At 52.8% G+C, this 10,703-nt stretch overlaps 1 protein-coding gene across 1 annotated transcript in view; it reads right to left on the bottom strand.

Annotated features, from left to right (window-relative positions):
• Positions 1 to 7,139, bottom strand: part of JMJD8 (jumonji domain containing 8) — a gene marked incomplete at its 3' end in the record, with an annotated part of 12,996 nt that extends 5,857 nt beyond the window's left edge. The window contains exons 1-5 of the mRNA XM_015425103.1: positions 7,042 to 7,139; positions 6,316 to 6,408; positions 3,843 to 3,891; positions 2,173 to 2,269; positions 872 to 940 (exon numbers count right to left, since the gene is read on the bottom strand). Coding sequence (XP_015280589.1) covers positions 872 to 940; positions 2,173 to 2,269; positions 3,843 to 3,891; positions 6,316 to 6,408; positions 7,042 to 7,139 — 406 coding nt within the window. The remainder of the gene's footprint in view (positions 1 to 871; positions 941 to 2,172; positions 2,270 to 3,842; positions 3,892 to 6,315; positions 6,409 to 7,041) is intronic.
• Between the last annotated feature and the right edge of the window lie 3,564 nt (positions 7,140 to 10,703).

Consider the following 10,703-nt stretch of genomic DNA (forward strand, 5'->3'; position numbering starts at 1 on the left):
TAAAGTGTCGAGCGGCATTGCCCAGAAAGGGCCACGAGAACGAAGCCCTGGGGCAAACCTCCCTGCCCTCCTCATTTCAGACTGCACCACTTTTCCCCCGCCATTTTTTGCCCGCGCGGGCGATCTCCGGCTTTTTTAGAAAAATGGCTTCCTGACCCCAAAGTGGCGATCGGCATTTCCCAGAAAGGGCCACGAGAACGAAGCCCTGGGGCAAACCTCCCTGCCCTCCTCATTTCAGACTGCACCACTTTTCCCCCGCCATTTTTTGCCCGCGCGGGCGATCTCTGGCTTTTTAAAAAAAAAATGTTCGCTTAATAGCGCTATAGCACTATAACACTCCAGGCATTCCAGTGGGGTTGATATACTGCTGTTCCGTTATAGCGCTATAATGCTATAAAGAAAACATATTTTTTTAAAAAAAAAAGCCGGAGATCGCTCGCGCAAGTGAAAAACGGCGGGAAAAGGAGTATCGGAACCGGGAGAGGAAACTGAAGACTACTTGGAAGCGGTTGACAGGTAAAACGCTTCAGCCCCGTTTCCTAAACGGGACAGAAGCGTTTGTGTCTGAAATTACAAATATATTTCGGTAGGGAGCCATTTCTAAAACAGTTCTGTCTGAAATGACAGACCAGAAACCGTTTGGGAACCGTTCCTCTCCCGGATTATATCGTCTGTCTGAAATTCCTCAGTTTTCCGCAAGCAGAATCTTCCTTGGGAGACGGACTCCGCCGAGTCACGCCAAAGGTCTGTCTCTGAACACAGTGCCTCTATTTAATTGACACGGCTGACACCAGTCGACAGAATCCTGCTGCTCAACGGGCCGAGGTTAACGAAACGGCATCACTCAAGAGGAAGGAAGGGCCTCACTCACCACTCCCCAGAGAGGCCAGGTCCTGCGGTTCCAGCAATTGATCCACATAATCTTGGAAGGGCAGGTCGACTGGAACGGAAAAACAGGACGCTGAGAGAACGTGGCAGCCGCTGTGTTTCCCACAAAGGCCGCGAAGCGCCTTCTACGACTCTTCTTGGTTGGTTGGTTTGTATTTTTCATATGTGCATGTGTGAGTGTGTGTGCGCCTGGAAGCTATGGCGACCTCTGGTGACTGACCCCTACTGGGGTCCTGGAGGATATTCCGAGAGGTGGCTGAATAGAGCCTGCCCCCGCCTCCCAATTGCTGGTATTCCTTGGAGGTCTCCCATCCAAGTACTTGCCAGAGTCGACCCTGCTGAGCTTCCGAGATCTGACGGGATCGGGCTCGCCTTGGGGCTATGCAGGTCGGGGCCTTCCTCTCCAATTCCTTATCATTCCATTATGGCTTTAAAAAGCTTCATGTCGTTGAATCCTGGAGCCGGTACAGAAAGCAGACTGCTGAAGCAATGAATTCACCCACCACCACTACAGCGTAAAAAGTTAAGTTTACATATAAAAAAAAAGCCAAGCGAAGAACGTCATGCACATGTATTTTTTTACATCACACAGCAAACATTCCGACGCAAAACGATTAACGCTTGCGCTGGGAAGGGCCACGGGACGTTTCCTTGGAGGTCTCCCATTCAAGTACTTGCAGGAGTCGGCCCTGCTTAGCTTCCGAGATTGGCCTTGCCTGGACTATCCAGGTCCGGGACCTCAACCACTAGAACCATTTCTCTGCCACGGTAAAACACACTGCCTCTGGCTAGTCCCCAGGCCGCAGTGCCAACTGCTTCTCTTCATCCTATGTAATTCCTTGGAGGGTTGAAATTGACCACACCAGATAATAAGCAGCTTCCGGTCAATTTCGCCCTCCTGGGAAAGGAGAAACTGAAAAGCGGCAGATGCGATGTTCCTTATAACAAACCCCAGAAGCACCCATCCTTTCGGTCACTTGGGGGGGCAAAGGTGTACGCAGACCAGTGTTCTCTCTAAGCTGAGTTAGTGTGAACTAGGTCACAGGTTTTTAGCCTCCGGCTCACACATTTTTGTCTTCGCTCAGGAAGGATGGGGCTACAGAGCAAACTGATTTATGCAGTCGCCAAATCACCTGCTCACAACTTTAATGCCGGTAGCTCAGAAAGTAGAATCTTTGCTCACAGGAACTCCACAGTTTAGACGGAACATTGACGCAGACTGCTCGCCCCCAACCCCATCCTCACAACCGCCGGGGAAAGTACCTGGGTGGGTCCTGCCCTCACCTTTGCGGTACGAGTAGGTGTTGGCGGTGCTGAGGCGGACCAGGTGGTCTCCGAACCTGGCCAGTAGCTTCGCCTTCGTGCAGCACTCCTGGAATTCCTGCAGACACAGAGGGAGCAAGACAGACAGATCGGAAGCGAGTTACCTCTAACCGTCACATCCTGGGAGCAATGATAAACACGGTCTAATGTTGCAGACAGAGTCAAAAAAACTCTCAGAAGCGGACCCTTGCCTGGTCATTCGGTCAGTATACACGCACGTCTGAGTCTCTGATGTTCATCGCTTTGCTCTGCTGACTGTTATCGTTATCGCTTTAGACATTTCCTCCCCGCCTGCAGTTTCCCAAGCCTCCTGTAGCACGTGGAGGAGTGGGGAAATCAGACCTGGTTCTCCCAGATTACAGACCGCCGCTCTTAACCGCGACACCAAGAGCACTTCACATCCTTCCAAGCCAGCCAGGCTGAACATCCCCTCCCACCCCACCTCAGGTCCTGAAGCGGCACTGACTCCAGCACCAGGCTGCAGAATAAGAACATAAGAGATGCCAATGTTGGATCAGGCCAAAGGCCCATCCAGTCCAACACTCTGTGTCCCACAGTGGCCAGAAATACCAGTGCCATCAGGAGGTCCAGCAGTGGGGCCAGGACATTAGAAGCCCTCCCACTGTTGACCCCCGCCCAAGCACCAAGAAGACAGAGCATCACTTGCCCCGGAGTCCCTATCTATACCTTGTGGGGCTAATAGCCACTGATGGACCTCTGCTCCATATGCTTATCTAATTCCCTTTTGAAGCCGTCCATGCTTGTAGCCGCCACCACTTCCTGTGGCAGTGAATTCCAAGTGTTGGGTGAAGAAGGACTTCCTTTTATCCGTTCTAACCCGACCGCTCAGCAATTTCATGGAGTGCCCACGGGTTCTTGTATTGTGAGAATCCTGAACCCTCAGTTGACAGTGGGAGAGCTTCTAGTGTCCTGGCCCCACTGGTGGACCTCCTGATGGCCCCTAGTATTTTTGGTCTCTGTGTGACAGAGTGTTGGACTGGATCGGCCACTGGCCTGATCCCACATTGGGTCTCATGCCAATCGAACAGCACCTTTAAATATAGTGTGACCCACAGACAGAAGCTATAGTTCAGTGGGCTTTGCAGGCAAGAAGATCCGGAGTTCAAATCCTGATATCTTCATGTAGCAGATGCCGGAAAAGACCTTTCCCTTGGAGAACCACTGTTGGTTGGAACGTACTGTATTAAGCTAGATAGATCGATGGCGTAACTTAGCATGAGGCAGCTTCACGCGTTCAGACAGCCAGCTTGGTGTAGTGGTTAGGAGTGCGGACTCTAATCTGGGAGAACCGGGTTTGATTCCCCACTCCTCCACGTGCAGCCGCTGGTGTGACCTTGGGTCAGTCACAGTTCCCTCAGAGCTGTTCTCTCAGGAGCAGTCCTCAAAAGAGCTCTCTCAGCCCCACCAACCTCACAGGGTGTCTGTCTGTTGTGGGGAGGGGAAGGGAGAGGAGATTGTGAGTCGCTCTGACTGAGGCTCCTTTGGGTAGTGAAGGGCGGGGAATAAGTCCAATCTCCTCTTCTCTTCATACAGAACCACCACATTGCTCACCCATCTTGGTCCCTCCCAGCCACATTTAACCTAAAACTACAGTCTGGGGGGGCACTCACCGTATTGTTGGTTATTCCCTGGAGAATAACTGGCCTGGCGAAGGCATACCTGAGAAATTAAGAAGACATCTGTCATGCTTATAATACCGGACGACAGATCGCTGAGTTGTGTTCCTCTGCGGTACTCAGGAGCCTGTGAACCCTCCAGAGGGCGTGTGCACACGGCTGCTTTCAGGCACAGGTGCGACTCCTAATTATGTCATGGGCTACACCCGGGGACCAGTGTTCCCTCTAAGGTGTGGAGTCTTGTAAGCAAAAATTCTACCTTGTGAGCCACTGGCATTAAAGTTGTGAGCGATCGATTTGGTTGCTGCATCAATTACGTGTGCTTTGGAGCCATCCCTTCCTGAGCGAAGACAAAAATCTCTGAGCTGGAGGCTAAAAAAACTGTGAGCTGGCTCACACTCACTCAGCTTAGAGGGAACACTGCCGGGGACCTCTAGAATCCAAAACTTCCTCCAAGGAGCCCAGGGTGACAGTCACGGGCATCTCTCAGCCAAACCTAACACACAAGAGTCCTCGCAAGGAGAGCCACACACACTACCCAAAGCAGCTTGGAGGAAGAGAAGGACGACATTATAAAGCTGGATAGAACCACAAGCATCAGCCCTTGTGTGCTGCGGGACAGCTCGCTCTGCAAACACGGGGGGGGCAGCACAAAGGGAAAGTGCATTTCTACATGGACTGGGGGGGGGGGCATTTGGAGCCCATAACGGACAAATGCTTTACCCCCGTAGGAGTTCTGTCCCCACTGCTACCCAAAGCAGCTTGGAGGAAGAGAAGGACGACATTATAAAGCTGGATAGAACCACAAGCATCAGCCCTTGTGTGCCGCGGGACAGTGCATTTCTACATGGACTGGGGGGAGGGACGGGCATTTGGAGCCCATAACGGACAAATGCTTTACCCCCGTGGGAGTTCTGTCCCCACTGCTGGACCTCCTGATGGCCCCTGGGTTTTGACCACTGTGTGATACAGAGTGTTGGACCGGATGGGCCACTAGCCTGATCCAGCATGGCTTCTCTTCTGTTCTTATGTCTGGGGCAAGGGATGCTCTGTATTCTTGGTGCTTGGGGGGGGGGGCAACAGTGGGAGGGCTTTTAATGTCCTGGCCCCACTGCTGGACCTCCTGATGGCACCTGGTATTTCTGGCCACTGTGTGACACGGAGTGTTGGACTGGATGGGCCTTTGGCCTGATCCAACAGTGGCTTCTCCTATGTTCTTAATATGGAGCAGAGGTCCATCAGTGGCTATTAGCCACAAGGTATAGATAGGGGCTCTGGGGCAAGTGATGCTCTGTCTTCTTGGTGCTTGGGGGGGGGGTCAACAGTGGGAGGGCTTCTAGTGTCCTGGCCCCACTGGTGGACCTCTTGATGGCCCCTGGTATTTTTGGCCACTGTGTGATACTGAGTGTTGGACTGGATGGGCCACAGGCCTGATCCAACACTGGCTTCTCTTATGTTCTTATGTTAGGTATAGATAGGAGCTCTCGGTCTGGGGCAAGAGATGCTCTGTATTCTTGGTGCTTAGGGGGGCAGCAACAGTGGGAGGGCTTCTGGAGTTCTGGCCCCACTGGTGGACCTCCTGATGGCCCCTGGTATTTTTGGCCGATGTGTGACCCAGAGTGTTGGACTGGATGGGCCACAGGCCTGATCCAACATGGCTTCTCTTACGTTCTTATGTCTGGGGCAAGTGGTGCTCTCTATTCTTCGTGCTTGAGGGGCAACAGCTTGTGGGCGACAAAGGCCCAAAGCACCACGGATTGTTTGCTAGCCAAACAGCACACGGCACTCAGCCTAAGTCAGGTCTTCCACCTTCACCGCAGTCAATCAGGTGGAGGAACGGACAGGAGCCGTCTGATCAGCAACGCCGTTTCCTCCTAATGAATCAGCATGCAGATGATTCAGAAAGTGTTAATAGGTGAGCTTCTTAAGGATTGGGAAGATGATGCTGGCTGTGAACCCTGGAAAAGACAATCTGCTTGTTTCTTTACGCCTGTCACAAGACAAGGCTGACATCGCCAGAATCAATAATTTACACTGGGGGGGGGGGTTTGAACGGAACCCAAAAGGGCATAAAAATCAAAACACTGAGCATGACTCGAACGGCTAAGATTTTTTTTAAACTCAATTATTTAGGTGACAAAGAAGAAGAGGAGATTGGATTGATAACCCGCCCTTTATAACCCGCTGAGAGAGCTCTCTTGAGGACTGCTCATGAGAGGACAGCTCTGAGAGAACTTGTGACTGGCCCAAGGTCACACCAGCAGCCGCGTGTGGAGGAGTGGGGAATCAAACCCGGTTCTCCCAGATTAGAATCCACGCTCCTAACCACTACACCACAGCTGGCTCCCTGTAGCAAGGGGCCAACTGTCTCAATTGAGACCCAGTCGCCATATTTTGTAGATACTGCCCCCTTCTGCTAAAAGTGGGTAGGACAAGAGGGGAGGATAAGACGGTGGGCTCACTTAACTGCTCAATGAACTGGGCGTAAGTGAGGGTGGCGTCTCTTCTCTCCACTGTGCAGCTGTCCTCCTCCAGTAGAGCGGCGTGCTGGCTGGTCAACCTGTGAGAGCGAATGAGAACACCTCTGAAATACAGCCAGGTGAAGCACTGCTTCATTTTGGGTAGGGATGAAGCTTGGGTACCTCAATGCCACACAAGGAGGAGGAAGAAGAAGAAGAAGAGGGTTGGATTTATACCCCACCGTTCACTCGGAGTCTCAGAGCGGGTTCTAATCGCCTTCCCTTCCTCTCCTCATTCTCTGAGAGAACTTGTGAATGACCCAAGGTCACACCAGCAGCTGCATGTGGAGGAGTGGGGGGTCAAACCCGGTTCTCCCAGATTAAGAGTCCGCGCTCTTAACCGCTACACCAAAGTGTAGTAAAAACATCCCAATATTCCTTGCATTACATTCAGTATTTAGGGGCTGTAACTCTAGCAGGGGATGAGATTTCTGGGACACAGGTTAGAAACGTAGCAGGAAGTCCTAAGTGGGAAGGGCCTGTGGCTCAGTGGCAGAGCACCTGCTTGGCACGCAGAAGATCCCAGGTTCAATTCCCGGCATCTCCAGTTTAAAAAAGGGACCAGGCAGTGAGTGATGTGAAAGAAGCCACTGTTGTTGTGAGGGTAAAAGGCATGGAGAAGCGTGGTTTCTTGGGAGGAAGGATGGGACGGAATCGGTTTTCGACTGACTTACCAGCCTCCATCGGATTCCAGGGATGCCAGAACTTCAGGAAACGCCAGGAAACACTTCAGTATAAGCGACAGCAGGAAAAATGGCTCTCTCGGGCCCATCTGTCCCAAGATCCTGTGCAATGCGGAAACACAAGCTTTGTGAGCTCCTGGCATTAAAGTTGTGAGTGAGTGATTTGGCAGCTGCATTTGCCCTTCCTGAGCGAAGACCAAGATGTGTGGGCCGGAGGCTAAAAAACGGTGAGCTAGCCCACACTAACTCAGCTTAGAGGGAACACTGGTAGAGCCCAAGGATCGCGTCGCTATGTATCGATGACACCTGAACGTGGATGACGCCGCCTCACACCAAGTCAGACCGCCGTTCCATCTAACTGAAGCAATCTTTGCTCGGACCGGCAGCCGCTCTGCAGGGTCCCAAGGAGAGAAACTGCCCAGGTTGCTTTACCCGCAACTGCAAGGAACAGAATTTTCTGGGACACAGGCTAGGAACGTAGCAGGAAGTCCCCCAGTGGGAAGGGGCCGTGGCTCAGTGGCGGAGCACCTGCTTGGCACGCAGAAGATCCCAGGTTCAATTCCCGGCATCTCCAGTTTAAAAAAGGGACCAGGCAGTGGGTGATGTGAAAGAAGCCCCGGAGAGCTCCTGCCAGTCTGAGCGGACAATACTGCCCAAGGGTCCGATTCAGTATAAGGCAGCTTTGTGTGTCCAAGATGGAGACTTCAGCTTGGAGGGAGACAGCGATTAGAGTACTAAACTGGAACTGGAGGGACCAGACTTCAAATCCTCTCATTGCCGTGAAGCTGGCTGCTTGAAGTTGGGCCTGCTGCTCTCCCTCGGCCCCACCTACCTCACAGGGCTGTTGTGAGCAAAGTTCCCTCTAAGCTGTGGAGTCTTGTGAGCAAAAATTCCACTTTGTGAGCTACTGGCGTTAAAGGTGAGAGCAAGCCATTTGGCTACTGCATAAATCAGTTTGCTCCGGAGCCATCCTTCCTGAGCTGAGACAAAAACGTGTGAGCCGGAGGCTAAAAAACGGTGAGCTAGCTCACACTCACTCAGCTTAGTGGGAACACAGGTTGTGAGGGTAAAAGGCGTGGAGAAGCGTGGCTTCTTGGGAGGAAGGATGGGATGGAATCGGTTTTCGACTGACTTACCAGCCTCCATCGGATTCCAGGGATGCCAGAACTTCAGGAAACGCCAGGAAACACTTCAGTATAAGCGATAGCAGGAAAAATGGGTCTCTCGGGCCCATCTGTCCCAAGATCCTGTGCAATGGGGAAACACAAGCTTTGTGAGCTCCTGGCATTAAAGTTGTGAGTGAGTGATTTGGCAGCTGCATTTGCCCTTCCTGAGCGAAGACCAAAATGTGTGAGCCGGAGGCTAAAAAACGGTGAGCCAGCCCACACTAACTCAGCTTAGAGGGAACACTGGTAGAGACCGAGGATCGCATCGCTATGTATCGATGACACCTGAACGTGGATGACGCCGCCTCACACCAAGTCAGACCGCCGTTCCATCTAACTGAAGCAATCTTTGCTCGGACCGGCAGCCGCTCTGCAGGGTCCCAAGGAGAGAAACTGCCCAGGTTGCTTTACCCGCAACTGCAAGGAACAGAAGCTGGGATCTCCCTTGGAAGAAGATCCATTTAAAGGATACCTCTGGCAGCTGGTGTCGCAAAAGATCTCTCTTTCAAAAGAGCCAGTTTGGTGTAGCTGGTTAGGAGCACGGACTCTAATCTGGGAGAACCGGGTCGGATTCCCCACTTCTCCACATGCAGCCAGCTGACGTGACCTTGGGTCAGTCACAAGTTCTCTCAAGGGCAGGCCTCTGAGAGCCCTCTCGGCCCCACCTACCCCCCAGGGTATCTGTTGTGGGGAGGGGAAGGGATTGTAAGCTGCTCTGAGACTCCTTCGGGTAGTGAAGGGCAGGGTATAAATTCAATACCATCGTCATCTTCTCCACCTCCCCTCCCCACAACAGACACCCTGGGAGGTAGGTGGGGCTGAGAGAGCTCTGATGGAAACTGCTCTTTTTCAAGGACAGCTGTGCCAGACCTATGGCTTGCCCAAGGTCATCCAGCCAGGTGCAAGTGGAGGAGGAGTGGGGAATCAAACCTGGTTCTCCATATTAGAGTCCACCACTCTTAACCACTACACCAAACTCAGTGTGTTTGGTGGGGGGTTTCCTCTCTCCCAGTTTAGCTGGCAGGTACCACTAAAGGAGCTGCGGTGGCTCAAGTGGTGAAGACGCTGAACTGCAGGCTGTGGAAGGTCAGTAGTTCAGCAGTTCGAGACCTGAGTGTGCCGCAGGACGGAGTGAGCTCCCATCTCTAGTTCCAGCTCCTGCCAACCTAGCAGTTTGAAAGCAAGACATTGCAAGGAGATAAATAGGTACCACTTCAGTGGGAAGGGAACAGCGTTCCGTGCGCCTCGGTGTTTAGTCATGCCAGCCACATGACCACGGGAACGTCTTCGGACAGCGCTGGCTCTTCGGCTTGGAAACGGAGATGAGCGCCGCAACCCTAGAGTCGGACTCGACTGGCTTTCGAGCAAGGGAACCTTGACCTTTACCTTAAACTCTGCAAAGAGGACTCCAAAACGGATCATGCAGTCCTCTCCAGCTCTTTGTTCATCCTGGTAGCGAATGGGAGGCAGACGGTGAGGCGCAGGGAGGAAGCCCACGTGTCACAGCTGCAAAATTAGGACCGAGATCAGGGGATCCGGCTGCTGCTGGCACAGAAAAGCAAGAGAGATCATCTTCCACACAGCACTGCGCTGCGCCTTCCCTCGAACTGCCTGGCTGCGACTCCCCCCACACCCACCATCCCTCCCCAGCTTTACATTGTACCTTGTTTTGCTCACCAGAGCCTAGCAGCTGGCTGGGGAGATCTTCAAGCTTTCTGCAGCGCCTCTCTGCTCAGCATTCTGGGACTTGCAGTCCAAAAGCATCTTACCCTAGGAAACAGGCTCACAAGAAAGGCTTCTGAAAGCCTCCACCCTGGCAGCGGCGTGCTTGGAAATGCCTCCAGGCGACCGTCTCCTTCCCAAGCCAGGAAGTCTCAAGTTTCCACGCACGCTTCCCAGAGCCGGAATGGCTCCAGGACTACACTACCCAGCAGGCCTAGCGGTCGCACCGACCTATGCCTGGTACCCAGAGGACAAAGAGGCAGGGATGGCGAAAGCCAGCGGTTGCTATTGGTTACAACGACGTCACCCAGGAAGCACTGCTGCTGCAATAGGCCTGTTTCAGTTCTCTGGACTGCTAAGGGTGGAACTGGAGGCAAGGGCTGCAGTTTGCAATCCAATGTTCCAGGCAAGGGAGGGTTTGCAGGCTGCAGTTTGCAATCCAATGTTCTGGCAAAGGGAGGTTTTGCAGGCTGCAGTTTGCAATCCAATGTTCTGGCAAAGGGAGGGTTTGCAGACTGCAGTTTGCAATCCAATGTTCCAGGCAAGGGAGGGTTCGCAGGCTGCAGGTTGCAATCCAATGTTCCAGGCAAGGGAGGGTTTGCAGGCGGCAGTTTGCAATCTAATGTTCCAGGCAAGGGAGGTTTTGCAGGCTGCAGTTTGCAATCCAATGTTCCAGGAAAGGGAGGGTTTGCAGGCTGCAGTTTGCAATCCAATGTTCCAGGAAAGGGAGGGTTTGCAGGCTGCAGTTTGCAATCCAATGTTCCA

The sequence above is a fragment of the Gekko japonicus genome, unplaced genomic scaffold, assembly GCF_001447785.1.
Source record: "Gekko japonicus isolate JY-2015 unplaced genomic scaffold, Gekko_japonicus_V1.1 scaffold3418, whole genome shotgun sequence".
In the NCBI taxonomy this organism is placed as follows: domain Eukaryota; kingdom Metazoa; phylum Chordata; class Lepidosauria; order Squamata; family Gekkonidae; genus Gekko; species Gekko japonicus.